The following is a 19,386-nucleotide window of genomic DNA, read 5'->3' as shown; positions in this document are numbered from 1 at the left end:
GTCTTTGAGGCCCGTCAGACACATCCTCATTCTGTAACTCAACGGTACTGTCAAAGACTACTACCCCCCCCCCCCCCCCACACACACACACACACACACACACACACACACAAGTAACCAGAAAAACAACTGGGCCTGCTTGGAAGACGATGGAGAGAAAACGAAGACACTAACTAGGCCCTCTTGTAGGACGATGTGGGAAAAATAGGTCCAATGTAACGACACAATGTGTTCCTTTTGCTTTCATTACAGTATATCGGAGTAGGATCCAGTCTAAGGATGTTTCCTCCTGTAGGACTCCTCAGAGCCAGAGGGAGACAGATGATAGGATGAGAGGGACTAGTGATGCGGACAGGAACATCAGCTACACTACGTGGGCCAATTAGATAGAATTGGAGAGCTGGGGACAGCCCCTGGTGTGTGTGTGTGTGTGTGTGTGTGTGTGTGTGTGTGTGCATGTTTCCATCGGTGCAGACATATCCTGGCCCTCGCTCGGCTGAGAGAACATAACATGGCCTAATCATGGTGAGTTTGAGGGAGGAAATGGGGAGTGATGGGGACACAGACTCAAGACACCACTCCTGTTCATAACCTCAGGGCAGTGAGGTAGAGGCTAGTTTGTGAGCCCTGTGCTGTGTTCTTATGGAGCTGCCAACTGTCTGTGCTGTGCCTCAGGCCCCTCCTCCTCTCCACACCTCTATCGTGCCGTTGTTCACACAGCTGTCTGACACACACACACACAGTGTGTGGAGTGTTAGCCTCGTCAAATAGGCTGTGTGTGTCACGCGTCAGAAATCTATCTGCATAAACACCTGGGTCTGCCTGCCCCGCACTAACGATGATTGGACGACCGGTCGAGTCAGGCCACACCTCCAGAAGAAATGATTGACAGGGTGAGGCCGGTGGGTGGAAAGGAGGTGGACAGTGTGTACTGCTGTTGCCAGTCAGATAGAAATGCAGACTTGACTAGGGTCTGCGTTCCAAATCACACCATATTCACTCTATGGGCCCTGGTCAAAAGTAATGCACTAAATAGGGAATAGGGTGCTATTTGGGACACAAGCTAGAAGAACATGGGAGCAAACATTCAAACGAACCGAGGCAACCAACCAACCTGAAGCAAACCATCGACATGCTTTCCTTTCCACCCCCTCAACAATTTGCTTTAAACAGTCATGAGGGCTTTTTTCATTCTGTAGGAGAGACCCTGCCTTGAACCTTAAAGAAAGCAGAACATTTTACAACTACGGTAAGGGGGCGAGTGAGGGTGGAGGGACGGGGGGTTGAGACAGTCGGCCCTTCAGACCAGCAGTTCTGTGGGCTGTCTGCAGGTTTAAGTACTGCCAGGGTCTTGAGAAAGGAGGGGGGAATGAAGGTAGTGATGGAGGGGAGGATGCTGTATTCCTGTCACTGTGGAAATACTCCCCCAGCGGGACTATAACAGACAGGCTCTCAGCAGGGCAGGAAATGATTCAGAGAGATCAGGACTGAGACAGAGAAGGAGAGAGGGATGAAGGAGGAGGGTGGAGGGGAGGATGCTGTATTCCTGTCACTGTGGAAATACTCCCCCAGCGGGACTATAACAGACAGGCTCTCAGCAGGGCAGGAAATGATTCAGAGAGCTCAGGACTGAGACAGAGAAGGAGAGAGGGATGAAGGAGGAGGGTGGAGGGGAGGATGCTGTATTCCTGTCACTGTGGAAATACTCCCCCAGCGGGACTATAACAGACAGGCTCTCAGCAGGGCAGGAAATGATTCAGAGAGATCAGGACTGAGACAGAGAAGGAGAGAGGGATGAAGGAGGAGGGTGGAGGGGAGGATGCTGTATTCCTGTCACTGTGGAAATACTCCCCCAGCGGGACTATAACAGACAGGCTCTCAGCAGGGCAGGAAATGATTCAGAGAGATCAGGACTGAGACAGAGAAGGAGAGAGGGATGAAGGAGGAGGGTGGAGGGGAGGATGCTGTATTCCTGTCACTGTGGAAATACTCCCCCAGCGGGACTATAACAGACAGGCTCTCAGCAGGGCAGGAAATGATTCAGAGAGATCAGGACTGAGACAGAGAAGGAGAGAGGGATGAAGGAGGAGGGTGGAGGGGAGGATGCTGTATTCCTGTCACTGTGGAAATACTCCCCCAGCGGGACTATAAAAGACAGGCTCTCAGCAGGGCAGGAAATGATTCAGAGAGATCAGGACTGAGACAGAGGAGAGAGGGATGAAGGAGGAGGGTGGAGGGGAGGATGCTGTATTCCTGTCACTGTGGAAATACTCCCCCAGCGGGACTATAACAGACAGGCTCTCAGCAGGGCAGGAAATGATTCAGAGAGATCAGGACTGAGACAGAGAAGGAGAGAGGGATGAAGGAGGAGGGTGGAGGGGAGGATGCTGTATTCCTGTCACTGTGGAAATACTCCCCCAGCGGGACTATAACAGACAGGCTCTCAGCAGGGCAGGAAATGATTCAGAGAGATCAGGACTGAGACAGAGAAGGAGAGAGGGATGAAGGAGGAGGGTGGAGGGGAGGATGCTGTATTCCTGTCACTGTGGAAATACTCCCCCAGCGGGACTATAACAGACAGGCTCTCAGCAGGGCAGGAAATGATTCAGAGAGATCAGGACTGAGACAGAGAAGGAGAGAGGGATGAAGGAGGAGGGTGGAGGGGAGGATGCTGTATTCCTGTCACTGTGGAAATACTCCCCCAGCGGGACTATAACAGACAGGCTCTCAGCAGGGCAGGAAATGATTCAGAGAGATCAGGACAGAGACAGAGAAGGAGAGAGGGATGAAGGAGGAGGGTGGAGGCTGGCACTAGGCCGGGAGGTTGGCGCTATGCTGGGAGGTTGGCGCTAGGCCGGGAGGTACGGGGATAAATGAACATGGAGGCTGTTTGGCTAGGATGCCGTGCCAAACGTAAACTACAGCCGGACACTCCAGTGTAAGATGTTATTATACGTGTTGGGGTTGTCTTTGAAAATACAACATTTGTTCTCTAGGTTTCTATGACAGGTCTGTAATGACTTGACAGACAACCGTGTGTGTGTGTGTGTATATATAGAGGACTTTATACCCCCTCGCTGGGTGTTACATTCTGAGCTGTTTTTGTTCAATATGGCCAGACAGAACATGAAAATATGAAACTATCCTATCAACCTCAGCTTAATGGGATCTGCTTAAAGCTACAAATATACTAAAATAACTTTGCTCTCACAAAAAGACATGGAAAGGATAAATAAATGAGGACTATGTTTCTGTTCCAAGATACGAGGGTCATGAAAGGGGTTGGAAGTTATTAGTTCATTGTTAAGTTTTTCTCTTCAAGTCATTCTCCCCCTCAAGCCAAAATCAGGACTCCATTTTGGATTGAATGGATTTTCCTGTTTGCTGGCTACCTGCACCAGCCTGGGTAATTTCAAATTCCTAAATTATGTCAGGAGCCATTTTGGATCAAGTATGTTCTCTTGTTTACCAGCTGCCTGGTCTATTCTCCTCAATCATTCACCCGAGCTTAAATCTGGACTCCATTTTGGATTTAATGTGCTAGTTTCATGTTAGCCAGTTTCCTGGCCCAGACTCTATTTTACCTCAAACTCAGCGTGTTTGTGGATGTCCTCGGCTCTCTGTCGGCTCAGGATGAACTCAGCCTCATTGGCCACCCGCACCAGGTGGTCCTTCATGGTGTGGCTCAGTAGCCTGAGAGAGAGGAAGGACAGAGGAAGACATTTCATACCATCAACAGAACTGTATCAATTTGTAATCAGTGGGAAAAAAAGTATTACTGATTTGAATAATTGAATTATGTTCAGATTAAGATGTAATAAAACTGGTGGAAGACATACAAAAAATATTATTATTTAGTAAGTGGTCAAACAAAGTTAATTCATTGACTAATAGGTGATAGGTTGAAAGCTGTTCAATCAGGTTTTCATACACCATACACACTGCACAAACAAGCTCTCACAATGTGCTACAATATGAGTGCTGCAGTCCCTGAACATGGAAGACCTCCCCTTTAATGACCGTATAACATCCATAAAATGGAAGGCCTCCCCTTTAATAACCCTATAACATCCATAAAAAGAGGAAAATTAAGCATGCAAAATTAGCAGGAAATGTGATTAGGACAAGACACACACACACAATCCCTTTAACTCTGACCTAACATGTGCTAATTGATTTGTTAATGATATGCATCTGACACAGGGGGAACCTTTGCTCCTGTTGCTACATATGTAGCCAATCCACCCCCTTCCTCTTATCTAAGCTAATAAAACATTTGTGTGTGTGTGTGTGTGTGTGTGTGTGTGTGTGTATAGGGGCCAGAGAGGCCACTCACTGGCCCCAGAGGTCAGGCCTGTGCAAAGTGGAACAATAACAGGCTAGGGGCCGGGCCTGGGGCCTGTAACCCAAGCCTGCTGTTTCAGAGCAGGGCAACGGGGGAGCGGAGGTGCCTGGGCCTCTGTAGCCTCTCAAACCCCCGGCCCCTGGCCCAGCCATCAATAACCTCAACACTCTCTTTATGACGCCTTACTCTACACTCTTTCACACACAGGCAGGCACACACACATAAAACCATGTACAGACACACACACGAATATAGTACGTGCGCACACTTGGACAGACACATACTTCTTACACCCAAACCCCTCTCTCTCTCACACACACACACACACACACACACACCTCTAAACAGGGAGTTGATGGGGTATAGTCACTGAGACCCAGTTCTAGATTACAAAGCAGCCTCTCTGGAGTGGATTACAACCTCCTCATCCTCTAATCATTCCACTTTTCTTCCTCCTCTATCCTACTCCTTCCCTCCTCCTGCTTCTCTTCCACCTCTTCTTCCTCTCCTTCTCTCTCTTCGATTCTCTCCTCCTCCTTTGTCTCCTCCTCTTCTTACTACTTGTGTGTGTGAGCTTGTGTATGTGTGTGTGTGTGTTTGAGGAAGTCCATCAGTGGATGCATTAACATAATCCTAGATTAGCGTTCGGTAATTCTCCAGCCCGGGGGATCGTTAATGTAAATCCAGGACCTCTAACTCCAAATTGATGGGAGTTGTTTGGTCCCAGGAGTGATATGGGAATGCTGATCCTGGATAGTACGGACAGCAGAAGGGACATGGAGAGGGACAAGGAAGATGGGAGATTTCCCAAGCGTCATGAGGAGTCAGGGATTGCAGTCACCCCTGTCACCCTCCCTCCGGGACAGGCAGGTATTGACAGAGCCTTGAACTCTATACGGCTCCCCTCAGTGCCACAGATCCTCTTTACTCCAGTATGGATTTCTCTCTTCAATAGAGGCCCTAATGGTGACCGTGAGGGCCTGGAGCCTCGAGGGCCAGGGGCCGCGCTACGGATCGGCCAGAGTGGGACATAATGAAGTGGTGATGGTCGGAGCGGGTCGGACAGTGTGTGTCCGCGTGCGTGTCAGAAAACGTACCTGCCCTCGTTGACCAGCTCGATGAAGGCCAAGCCTGCGTTCTTCTGGATAGAGTTCTGCCACTCCTGAAACACAAACACTGGGACATTAGTAACAACACAGAAACCACATACTGAGACATTAGCAACAACACAGAAACCACATACTGGGACATTAGCAACAACACAGAAACCACATCCTGGGACATTAGCAACAACACAGAAATCACATCCTGGGACATTAGCAACAACACAGAAATCACATCCTGGGACATTAGCAACAACACAGAAACCACATCCTGGTACATTAGCAACAACACAGAAACCACATCCTGGGGACATTAGCAACAACACAGAAACCACATCCTGGGGACATTAGCAACAACACAGAAACCACATCCTGGGGACATTAGCAACAACACAGAAACCACATCCTGGGGACATTAGCAACAACACAGAAACCACATCCTGGGGACATTAGTAACAACACAGAAACCACATACTGGGACATGAGCAACAACACAGAAACCACATACTGGGACATTAGCAACAACACAGAAACCACATACTGAGACATTAGCAACAACACAGAAACCACATCCTGGGACATTAGCAACAACACAGAAACCACATCCTGGGACATTAGCAACAACACAGAAACCACATCCTGGGGACATTAGTAACAACACAGAAACCACATACTGGGACATGAGCAACAACACAGAAACCACATACTGGGACATTAGCAACAACACAGAAACCACATACTGAGACATTAGCAACAACACAGAAACCACATACTGGGACATGAGCAACAACACAGAAACCACATACTGGGACATTAGCAACAACACAGAAACCACATACTGAGACATTAGCAACAACACAGAAACCACATCCTGGGACATTAGCAACAACACAGAAATCACATCCTGGGACATTAGCAACAACACAGAAACCACATACTGAGACATTAGCAACAACACAGAAACCACATCCTGGGACATTAGCAACAACACAGAAATCACATCCTGGGACATTAGCAACAACACAGAAACCACATCCTGGGGACATTAGCAACAACACAGAAACCACATACTGAGACATTAGCAACAACACAGAAACCACATCCTGGGGACATTAGCAACAACACAGAAACCACATACTGAGACATTAGCAACAACACAGAAACCACATACTGGGAACATTAGCAACAACACAGAAACCACATACTTGGGGACATTAGCAACAACACAGAAACCACATACTTGGGGACATTAGCAACAACACAGAAACCACATCCTGGGACATTAGCAACAACACAGAAACCACATACTTGGGGACATTAGCAACAACACAGAAACCACATCCTGGGACATTAGCAACAACACAGAAAGCACATAGTTTTACTCTATGCACATGACTTTACACATAAGTCAGTGTGGATGGACAGAGGGGTAAATGAAGGAACAGTGAGAAAGAGAGAGAAATAAAGATTCATTTAGCCCCTTCCGCCCTCAGCACCAATTATGTCTGTATAATATTATGTTGAGTGAGCCTGAACAAGGAGCAGTCAGCTGGTATACATTGTAGCCCTATAGAACAGCTGCTGTTTCTGGCAGTCAGCTCGGTGGAGGAGAGGAATGAGAAGGGAGGGAAGTGAAGGCATTTATCATGATATAACTCACACATTTCCTCCCTTTGAGCAGTGTTATGGTCAAAGGTGTCAGTCTAAACAATTCAATAAACCGCAGCTGAAACGCCAAGGCGGCCCTGAGTGAGTTTAAATCGGCAATTTGGTCAGGAAAGGAAACTTGACGGTCGTCGTCTTTCATGTTCGGTTCAATCTTTCAACACCTTCTCAACGCAACCGTCAAAAGAATAATAAAACAACAAGGAGCTGGGCATGTGGGTCGGACGTTTAGCTCTCGCTCTCTCCTTCGCCCTTTCTTGGTGATACGGATAGAAAACATTCAACCTCACGTTAAAGAGCTAATGCCCTGATAAAACCACCCACAACTTCAACATGCCTCTTTGTCAGGAAATGGGTCAGTAATGGGGTCTTTGTTTAATAATTCATGTCTAATCACTAGTTATTTCCTGTGACAGTAAACAAACCCTGACCCCCAAAATCTTCCTTTACACACAGTGATATACTGTATATCTAACACTATTTGACTGGTAGTGAAAACGGAGAACAGATACATTGTAACCAAAACAAACAAAGGTCCAACTGTGTTAACAAGGGGAGGGAGGGCTACGGTGTGTGTGTGTGTGCGACAGGACAGTGGTCAGTGTATTTAACTGTGCTGTCATCATCTCTTCAACTGATAGAGGGAGCTGGAAGCTGGGTGTTGGTGTGTGTAGACGTTATTGGTAAACATAGAGAGGCCTAGGGGCTGAAGATAGATGACAGACAGAGCTAGAGGAGAGAGAGCTCATTTGCTTCTAATACCAAATCAGACGTGTGTGTGTGTGTGTGTGTGTGTGTACAACACATAAGTATGTGTGAATGTGTGTTTGTACGTGCACACATGATGATTTCCAACAGCACCATAGGTTTTCCACTTTGATAACATGACAAGTGAAAAGGCATCAGAACCAAATCACACCCAGGCAGAACAGAAACCATTCTGTCCCAATGCCTGTACATCCTCAACCAGCCTGTAACCAACTGTAGATTAGTGGGATAACAGACTCGGGTCATTTAACCAGAATGCAGCAGTGTTTTGTGTCCCGTCAGGCCATATTGGCGTTGACTACACAGTCATAATAAAGTGTGCACAGAGGGAATAGGCCAGTGTGTCTGTGAGGGGAGTAGAAACAGTGAGTTTGACAGTGAGCCCTGTTTTTGGCACCAAATGGGGAGGGATTATCTAGACTTATCCAATAAGAGCCACCCATTTTCGTTTTCTGTTGAAAAACATTTTTAAACGTTTTCCGTTGCCTGCCCTAAAGAACATGACCCAGGCCAATGGGCCAAAGGCTGAATGACGATAGCCATGAGCCTCGGCAGACCTGCCCTGCAAGCAGTGGGGGACACGCAATGCTACTCTATGTTATGTTATGCCGCGCTGCGCCACGCCGTCCTACCGGGCCTGAAATAAACACCACAGGAAGTGCAGACATAAACAGGTCTGGCTCTGCTCTCAGGAACAACAAGGAAGAAGGAGAAAGGGGACGTTGTCTCCTGAGAGCGGGGAGTTTCCTTACTGCTGCCCTCTGGATACTATTGAACTGTTCTAGTGACTGAAGGGATCTTGTTTGATATATTCCAAAACAGAGCTCATCATGGACACAGCTTCTTTTGATGTAAATTCTGCTGGTGTGAAAATGAAATCTATTTACAGTACAATGGCATGGAGCAGAAGTTTAAAGTATTTTAAAGATTAACCATCCCACTTCACATTACCACAGATCCCCACGAGGCATTCTGAACAGGCACGCCAAGGTCGTATAAACAAGACTAATGTCCCCGTTAGGAGACAGAAAATGACATTATTGTTGAATTAAAAAAGGTTATGACCCTAATCAGAGGGGTCACACACACCTCATGGTGACAAACGGGAGGCTATCTATCAGACAGCTCTGTGATGGGGTATGGATTTCTTTGGCTGCCCTGGTCAGTGCGGTCAGGCTTTCATGGCTGTGATAAGGGCCATTCCATAACCCCATCCTTACCCTGATGAGAGGATACAAGCAGCCATTTGTGACCTCTAACCTCTGACCTGACATCAGGAGACTACTACACCACCGCAAGTTGTTCTACCCCTGGTCTCATCGGTACGACCACCAGTCAATGTGATCCTGATGTTGGACCATAACCCAGCGTGTGTGTGTTTCCCCAATGTCAGGATCAAAAGCAAAGCTCCATTCAAACCAAATGCCATTCTCAATCAGAAGTCAATAAGCCAGTTTCTATGTTTGGTTTATGTCTGAGGACTCCATGGCAATGAGTCTCCACACACACAAATGCACTTCCTCATTACCACTGATTATCCATAATGAAGGTTTAAACTCCACAACTAGTGACAAAACACAGACTTCCCCACAAACTCCTCTCTGAAACGTCAAACCTGGTCACAACACCACACACACCCTGTTAACCCACCCCCCCAAAAAACTGGGTTCTCCCCACCAAAAATAAACAAGTCGCTTGTGTGTTTCAGTCCCATCAGTCATAATCACAAGTATTTGTTAGTTTGGTAAAGGGGCTGGGGAATATGACTCTACAGGAGACAAAGAGAGCATGAATCGTCGTAAGCGCTAAGTGTGTACTGTGTGCTTCCCTTCAGCTTTGGAACGAGAACAAAAATAAGTCCAGTGGAGTTGTGTCCTAAATGGAACACTATTCCCTATTTAGTGCACTACTTGATACTTTTTAACCGGGGGCAATGGTGCACAATTTAGGGAATAGGCTGCTATTTGGGACGCGGAGTAGTCTCGTTGTTACAGCTACGCCTTAGAAAAATGTACAAACACAAACAAAACATTACTACTGTGTCTCTTTGGTCAGGAGGAAACTGAACTACGTGGCGACGTACAGTCAGGACGAGAACTGCTAGACATAACATGCCGTGCTCTCCTGTTAAGGGCTGACGGAGGAACAGAACTCATTCATTGTTGTCCATCGGTTTCACATTTAAGAATGAAAGACAGAATAAGAAACTGTCAGTAAGCCACAGAAGCACGCATTTATAGTAGATGATACTAGTAGATATGACGTGACGTTGGTGGTTAACCCTTTAAACCACGTGGAGACAAGACGGTGACACAGAACCTTGCATTTATAGTAGATGATACTAGTAGATATGACGTGACGTTGGTGGTTAACCCTTTAAACCACGTTGAGACAAGACGGTGACACAGAAGCTTGCATTTATAGTAGATGATACTAGTAGATATGACGTGACGTTGGTGGTTAACCCTTTAAACCACGTTGAGACAAGACGGTGACACAGAACCTTGCATTTATAGTAGATGATACTAGTAGATATGACGTGACGTTGGTGGTTAACCCTTTAAACCACGTGGAGACAAGACGGTGACACAGAACCTTGCATTTATAGTAGATGATACTAGTAGATATGACGTGACGTTGGTGGTTAACCCTTTAAACCACGTTGAGACAAGACGGTGACACAGAACCTTGCATTTATAGTAGATGATACTAGTAGATATGACGTGACGTTGGTGGTTAACCCTTTAAACCACGTGGAGACAAGACGGTGACACAGAAGCTTGCATTTATAGTAGATGATACTAGTAGATATGACGTGACGTTGGTGGTTAACCCTTTAAACCACGTTGAGACAAGACGGTGACACAGAAGCTTGCATTTATAGTAGATGATACTAGTAGATATGACGTGACGTTGGTGGTTAACCCTTTAAACCACGTGGAGACAAGACGGTGACACAGAAGCTTGCATTTATAGTAGATGATACTAGTAGATATGACGTGACGTTGGTGGTTAACCCTTTAAACCACGTTGAGACAAGACGGTGACACAGAAGCTTGCATTTATAGTAGATGATACTAGTAGATATGACGTGACGTTGGTGGTTAACCCTTTAAACCACGTGGAGACAAGACGGTGACACAGAACCTTGCATTTATAGTAGATGATACTAGTAGATATGACGTGACGTTGGTAGTTAAACCCTTTAAACCACGTGGAGACAAGACGGTGACACAGAACCTTGCATTTATAGTAGATGATACTAGTAGATATGACGTGACGTTGGTGGTTAACCCTTTAAACCACGTTGAGACAAGACGGTGACACAGAAGCTTGCATTTATAGTAGATGATACTAGTAGATATGACGTGACGTTGGTGGTTAACCCTTTAAACCACGTGGAGACAAGACGGTGACACAGAAGCTTGCATTTATAGTAGATGATACTAGTAGATATGACGTGACGTTGGTGGTTAACCCTTTAAACCACGTGGAGACAAGACGGTGACACAGAACCTTGCATTTATAGTAGATGATACTAGTAGATATGACGTGACGTTGGTGGTTAACCCTTTAAACCACGTTGAGACAAGACGGTGACACAGAAGCTTGCATTTATAGTAGATGATACTAGTAGATATGACGTGACGTTGGTGGTTAACCCTTTAAACCACGTGGAGACAAGACGGTGACACAGAACCTTGCATTTATAGTAGATGATACTAGTAGATATGACGTGACGTTGGTGGTTAACCCTTTAAACCACGTGGAGACAAGACGGTGACACAGAACCTTGCATTTATAGTAGATGATACTAGTAGATATGACGTGACGTTGGTGGTTAACCCTTTAAACCACGTGGAGACAAGACGGTGACACAGAAGCCGTTCAGAATAATGAAACATAAATGTTTGTGAAATGACAGAATATTCTCATTTGTATCCAAATGTCTCTGACTTGCAAACTTAAAAAACATTCCTAATTGATATGCTTTGTCTACGATGAGAGATCAAAGACATTGTGCAAACAGGATGCATTCATTTTAGAGTCAACAGTTGAATGCTCATTCCACCTATAACCGGTTGCTGAAGGATAAGGAAGTTGACAAGTTCATTTCCTAATCTGGTCGCCGTATCAAAAGGACTTGTGACAGCGAGTGTAGACAAAGTCTAATTGCGGATGGGACTTCCTCAACACTCAACAACCCCACATGCCAGTTCTCAGATGCTATCTGTGTTTAAGGAAAACATCTCTCAAAAAATGTCTTGCGTCCGTGTTTGTGTGATCACATTCACACCTAAAAAATACTAATATTTATCTTGCAGAAAAGCCTAGATGAAATAACGATCTGGGTTGAGGAGTGATTTGTATTTAAGGGTGGTGATTGAGAATAGTGGAAATGACTAATAAGACACTCACATGGGTCATTTCTAGGATAAAAAATACAAGCAAACACGAGTTTGAACTCACCCCAAAACATTATCAATGCTAAACGATGTTCTCACCATCCAACAGTAAACCTGCACTAATCCAGTGTAATAGCTGATAATATGGTTCATTGTCAGAGCTCCAGTGATCCGACCCTTCCAGAGTTAACCTGTTTAACAGATGGACACCTCTCCTCAAGTCAAATGGGCAGATCAGCAGACATTGACTTTCTTCCCTGGAGCACTTGGCTTCTCCCGACCCCTGACCATTAACCTCTAGGCTGAAAATAGAGAGCGGCAGGACTTGGAGTTTAACCCCGGAGCACGGCATCACTACGGCTACAAGAGCAATACTCTCTGACCTGAGAGCTAGAGGACTACGACTCTTAATGACCCGAAGGTGAAAACAACCTGGAGATGTCTGTCCGTGGTTGACTTTCTCACTTAGTCTTCTGTTTGTGATCAAGGCAGAAATTGAAAAGTTATTTTCAGATAGTGTAATCTGCCTTGGATTACAAAGTGGGTTATAAAATCAGATGGTACGTACATAACAAAGTAGGGTGGTTACGAGCATAGTTGTACAGATGGCTTTGTATTGATTTATTCTATGCTGTATGGTGTTGTATGGGGCTGTTTTGAACTGTAGGGACTGTTTTCTTGTGTTTTGTCCATATTGTGTGTATTCCATTGGGGGCCATGTTAGAAACAAGTTCATTTAATTTGGGGTTGTACCCAGTGCATCGTTTTTTCCAATACAATTTAAATCAACCAATCAATCAATCAATCAATCAATCAATCAATCAATCAATGACAAGACCAAACAAGTATTCACAGATGTCCACTAGTTGCATTTATACCCCTTTCTGCTGACTTTTTAATGGATCAAGAGCGCAGTCATGTAGTATGAGCTGTTTAGGGACCAGGGGACGTGGGGGAAGGTGAAAGACGGAGGAGGAATGCTCTGAAACTCCGGGGCCGAATGCTTTCCCCATCACTCTTCACAGCCGGAGCAAACACCCTGCTGCGTACTCAAACACACACACAAGGTTCAAGATCAGTGCAATCAAAGTGTTATTTTTCCTCCCTCTCTCCTCCCCCCAGCCCCATAAACCCCAACCGTGTGCCATGGGGAGCAGCACACCAGTGTCCCCCTCTAGTCTGGTCAGAGAGGGATAATATCAGGCTTAGACAGTCTTTGAAAGGTACTCTCCTGGCTCGGAGGAGAGGGGTAATATCGGGCTTAGACAGTCTTTGGAAGGTACTCTCCTGGCTGGGAGGAGAGGGGTAATATCAGGCTTAGACAGTCTTTGGAAGGTACTCTCCTGGCTGGGAGGAGAGGGGTAATATCAGGCTTAGACAGTCTTTGAAAGGTACTCTCCTGGCTGGGAGGAGAGGGGTAATGTCAGGCTTAGACAGTCTTTGAAAGGTACTCTCCTGGCTGGGAGGAGAGGGGTAATATCAGGCTTAGACAGTGTTTGAAAGGTACTCTCCTGGCTGGGAGGAGTGAAAACAGTAACACCAACCGGCACTTCATTCTTGCGGCACCCTGCTGATGTGAGCTATGCAGCTAGAGGGGGACCCTTCCTGACAGGAAGAGGGGCCTAGTGGCCAGGGGGACCTCCTAAATTTGAGCGGATTTTAATTTGGCACCAGGCTGTTTTACTGTGAGTCTGCTCAGGCTCGGGGGGGGGTGCAAAACGGCGAGCGTAAATTGGGATTATTTATACGTGAACATAATCCTGTTTCAAAAAAAGATTTTTTTTTTTACCTGACATGCAGAGTGGAGACTGACAGGCACTATAAATATAGTGTTATCGTACCTTCCAGGTTCCAAACTCATAAGGGTTCGGAATGTACTTGTCTCAGTCTCATATCAGTGTCTGTGCTTGTCAGCATGGTGAAATATAGTACTATGGTTCACCCTTTGAGAAAAGTGTGGAGTGAAAATGACTTCCTTCTTTGGAGAAACAAAATTGTACTGCCTTACACAGAATTTACATTTGAGTCATTTAGCAGACACTCTTATCCAGAGGAATTTACATTTGAGTCATTTAGCAGACACTCTTGTCCAGAGGAATTTACAGGAGCAATTCGGGTTAAGAGCCTTGCTCATGGGCACATCAGCACATCTTTCACCTGGTCGGCTCTGGGATTTAAACCAACAACCTTTCGGTTACTGCCCAACGCTCTTAACCGCTCGCCTCCCTGCCGCTCGAGCAGTGACCTCGACGCCGACACAGTCTTGCACAAAAGCCGAAACAGAACTTAATTTGTACATGAGTAGAGTAGTACATATGCCATCATGTTACCAATAATTGTACACTCCTGCCCACCATCCTCCCCCACCACCTTCTCTCAATGTACACCATTGTAGTTGACTCCCCCACCTCTCTATGTACAGGATGGTGGTTGACTCCTCCCTCCACACCTCTCTATGTACAGGATGGTAGTTGACTCCTCCCTCCACACCTTTCTATGTACAGGATGGTAGTTGACTCCTCTCTATGTACAGGATGGTAGTTGATGTCTCCACCATCTCTCTATGTACAGGATGGAGTATTGACTCCTCTCTCCACACCTCTCTCTCTATGTACAGGATGGTGGTTGACTCCTCTCTCCACACCTCGCTATGTACAGGATGGTAGTTGACTCCTCCCTCCACCACCTCTCTATGTACAGGATGGTAGTTGACTCCTCCACCTCTCTATGTACAGGTTGGTAGTTGACTCCTCCCTCCAAACCTCTCTGTACAGGATGGTAGTTGACTCCTCTCTCTACACCTCTCTATGTACAGGAGTGTAGATGACTCCTCCCTCCACACCTCTATGTACAGGATGGCAGTTGACTCCTCTCTCCACACCTCTCTATGTACAGGATGGTAGTTGACTCCTCTCTCCACACCTCTCTATGTACAGGTTGGTAGTTGACTCCTCTCTCCAAACCTTTCTGTACAGGATGGTAGTTGACTCCTCCCTCCACACTCTCTATGTACAGGATGGTAGTTGACTCCTCCCTCCACACCTCTCTATGTACAGGATGGTAGTTGACTCCTCCCTCCACACCTCTCTATGTACAGGATGGTAGTTGACTCCTCTCTATGTACAGGATGGTAGTTGACTCCTCTCTATGTACAGGATGGTAGTTGACTCCTCTCTATGTACAGGATGGTAGTTGACTCCTCTCTATGTACAGGATGGTAGTTGACTCCTCTCTATGTACAGGATGGTAGTTGACTCCTCTCTATGTACAGGATGGTAGTTGACTCCTCTCTATGTACAGGATGGTAGTTGACTCCTCTCTATGTACAGGATGGTAGTTGACTCCTCCCTCCACACTCTCTATGTACAGGATGGTAGTTGACTCCTCCCTCCACACCTCTCTATGTACAGGATGGTAGTTGACTCCTCTCTATGTACAGGATGGTAGTTGACTCCTCTCTATGTACAGGATGGTAGTTGACTCCTCTCTATGTACAGGATGGTAGTTGACTCCTCTCTATGTACAGGATGGTAGTTGACTCCTCTCCATGTACAGGATGGTAGTTGACTCCTCTCCATGTACAGGATGGTAGTTGACTCCTCTCTATGTACAGGATGGTAGTTGACTCCTCTCTATGTACAGGATGGTAGTTGACTCCTCCTATGTACAGGATGGTAGTTGACTCCTCTCTTCACACCTCTCTATGTACAGGATGGTAGTTGACTCCTCCCTCCACACCTCTCTATGTACAGGATGGTAGTTGACTCCTCCACCTCTATGTACAGGTTGGTAGTTGACTTCTCCATCCAAACCTCTCTGTACAGGATGGTAGTTGACTCCTCCCTCCACACCTTTCTATGTACAGGATGGTAGTTGACTCCTCCCTCCACCACCTCTCTATGTAGAGGTTGGTAGTTAACTTCTCCCTCCACACCTCTCTATGTACAGGATGGTAGTTGACTCCTCTACCTCTATGTACAGGATGGTAGTTGACTCCTCCCTCCGCACCTTTCTATTTACAGGATGGTAGTTGACTCCTCCACCTCTCTATGTACAGGTTGGTAGTTGACTCCTCCCTCCAAACCTCTCTGTACAGGATGGTAGTTGACTCCTCCCTCCACCATCTCTCTATGTACAAGTTGGTAGTTGACTCCTCCACCTCTATGTACAGCAGGGTAGTTGACTCCTCCCTCCACACCTCTCTATGTACAGGATGGTAGTTGACTCCTCCCTCCACACCTTTCTATGTACAGGTTGGTAGTTGACTCCTCTCTATGTACAGGATGGTAGTTGACTCCTCTCTATGTACAGGATGGTAGTTGACTCCTCCACCTCTCTATGTACAGGATGGTAGTTGACTCCTCCCTCCACACCTCTCTATGTACAGGATGGTAGTTGACTCCTCCCTATGTACAGGATGGTAGTTGACTCCTCCACCTCTCTATGTACAGGTTGGTAGTTGACTCCTCCATCTAAACCTCTCTGTACAGGATGGTAGTTGACTCCTCCCTCCACCACCTCTCTATGTACAGGATGGTAGTTGACTCCTCTCTATGTACAGGATGGTAGTTGACTCTTCCATCCAAACCTCTCTGTACAGAATGGTAGTTGACTCTTCCATCCACACCTCTCTGTACAGAATGGTAGTTGACTCCTCTCTCCACACCTCTCTATGTACAGGATGGTAGTTGACTCCTCTCTATGTACAGGATGGTAGTTGACTCCTCTCTATGTACAGGATGGTAGTTGACTCCTCTCTATGTACAGGATGGTAGTTGACTCCTCTCTATGTACAGGATGGTAGTTGACTCCTCTCCATGTACAGGATGGTAGTTGACTCCTCTCCATGTACAGGATGGTAGTTGACTCCTCTCCATGTACAGGATGGTAGTTGACTCCTCCCTCCACACCTCTCTATATACAGGATGGTAGTTGACTCCTCCCTCCACACCTCTCTATATACAGGATGGTAGTTGACTCCTCTCTATGTACAGGATGGTAGTTGACTCCTCTCCATGTACAGGATGGTAGTTGACTCCTCTCCATGTACAGGATGGTAGTTGACTCCTCTCCATGTACAGGATGGTAGTTGACTCCTCCCTCCACACCTCTCTATGTACAGGATGGTAGTTGACTCCTCTCCATGTACAGGATGGTAGTTGACTCCTCTCCATGTACAGGATGGTAGTTGACTCCTCCCTCCACACCTCTCTATATACAGGATGGTAGTTGACTCCTCCCTCCACACCTCTCTATATACAGGATGGTAGTTGACTCCTCTCTATGTACAGGATGGTAGTTGACTCCTCTCCATGTACAGGATGGTAGTTGACTCCTCTCCATGTACAGGATGGTAGTTGACTCCTCTCCATGTACAGGATGGTAGTTGACTCCTCTCCATGTACAGGATGGTAGTTGACTCCTCCCTCCACACCTCTCTATGTACAGGAGGGATGTAGTGATAAGTGCTGTAAGGTTGGATGTCCTGACAGACTGCTCAGACAATAACCAGTGATCTACAGGACACAGACACTGCTGCTGGCTGATTTATCTGACAGACGCCTCTCTGATAGTGGACTGTCCTGTATCCAATGAGATGATTTGGAGGAGAGTGGAGGAGAGAGGAGACTAGCTTAGCACACGTATGCACATAAACAGACGTGCGCACACACACACACACACACACAGACCTTTAACTGAGTCAGCATTATCTATTTATCAGTGTTGTGGATGGAAACCTTTTTAAGTGATGCACCTTTGAAGGCTGTAGATCCGACATGGTGACAGAGAGAAGCTAGGCCACTGTTCGTTGTCATGGAGAGAGCCTGTCACGGCGAATTAAGGGCGTTGTCGGTGAGGAGAGAGGCCTTGCGGAGAGAGCGCTGTGCTCGGACTGACGGAGTCTCAGAGATGATAGTCACGTAATACCCAACAAGTCTCAGCTTTGAAGGATCCATCGCAAGCAATTACCTGAGAGGAACAGGATGTCTTGATACTCCGCTTGGGGAGCTGGATCAGAGCCATCTCTCTTCCATCCCTCCTTTTAGTCCAAAGGATTCGACTTAACAATGAACGTGGATGCAGTTCCTCATCAACCCAAAGTTAGATTGTCATCCAAACGAAAACAACATTTCTGGTTGACTTACTAAAAAGCCCACGGATGCCAGAAAACCAATGAGTTAATTGAAACATTAAACAGCTAAATGAAATGCCTTCCTTTATCAACAACCTTGTAAACAACAACTGGACCTACGGTACAGGATACTACATCTACACGACTGTACCTCATCCTAGAGAGAGAAATGCTGGATCTATCACTAGGTAGAGTTCAAGCCATGTGTATGAAACCACACCACCACACCATTATTCCATCACTTTGTATATGCTGATCAATACAACCACAAGAGACCAAGCAATGAAGCAACAACGTCTCTGACATGAATGTCTCTGATCTCAGATCCAAATGGATCTTTAATTGGGTAGAGGAGTAGCGTTCTTTACAGACGGGGTCCTATCAAACAGTGGTTTAGTACCCCCTCCTCAATGCCAGGCTGAAGTGGCCCTGTGTTGTACGTCTCATACGAGGCGTGATTAAAAACTCCTCTGTGGCCCGTAGCCTCTCGACCTCTGACCCCGGTCCCACTCCATCTCAACCCCTCAGGAAATTAATAAAACATTTCAGACACGATAGCTATCGCATCGTGCCATCATGGATGAGAAGGATGAAGTGAGAGGAGGAGGGGGGAAGAGAGAAATCTATCAAAATCATCTCAATCTCCTCCCGCGGACCAACGCTTGGGGCTCGCTCATTGGGGTCTACATTCTCAAGATGGCCGCCGATTGAAGCGCTTCCTGTGGGGTTCAAGAGCATTTCCTGTGCCGGAGGGCCCTGCGGCTGGCGTATATAACATCATCAATCACTCCCTGCCTGCCTTTCTTTCTCTCACTTTCCCAGTCAGAGAGAGAGGGGAAACAGAGGTGCACGCAAATCACAGGAAAAAAAATGTAATTATCGCCACAACACAAGTCTGGCTGGAATTTAACCCAGGGAAGAAAAACAGATCTCTCTCTCTCTCATATATATATATATGTGTAGGTA

General features: G+C 46.4%; 1 protein-coding gene across 7 annotated transcripts in view; it reads right to left on the bottom strand.

Moving 5' to 3' along the window:
- The window catches only part of LOC110533189 (lipopolysaccharide-responsive and beige-like anchor protein), a 356,513-nt gene that overhangs the window by 202,931 nt on the left and 134,196 nt on the right, over positions 1–19,386 (bottom strand). For all 7 annotated transcript variants that reach the window (XM_090187615.1, XM_090187618.1, XM_090187619.1 and 4 more), the window contains exons 35-36: positions 5,443–5,507; positions 3,585–3,693 (exon numbers count right to left, since the gene is read on the bottom strand). In XM_090187615.1, coding sequence (XP_090043741.1) covers positions 3,585–3,693; positions 5,443–5,507 — 174 coding nt within the window. The remainder of the gene's footprint in view (positions 1–3,584; positions 3,694–5,442; positions 5,508–19,386) is intronic.

The sequence above is a fragment of the Oncorhynchus mykiss genome, chromosome 10 (genome assembly GCF_057628025.1).
Source record: "Oncorhynchus mykiss isolate SJ-2025 chromosome 10, ASM5762802v1, whole genome shotgun sequence".
Classification (NCBI taxonomy): Eukaryota; Metazoa; Chordata; class Actinopteri; order Salmoniformes; family Salmonidae; genus Oncorhynchus; species Oncorhynchus mykiss.
The sequence above is the reverse complement of the archived record's forward strand: the minus strand, read 5'-3'. Positions and strand labels throughout refer to the sequence as shown.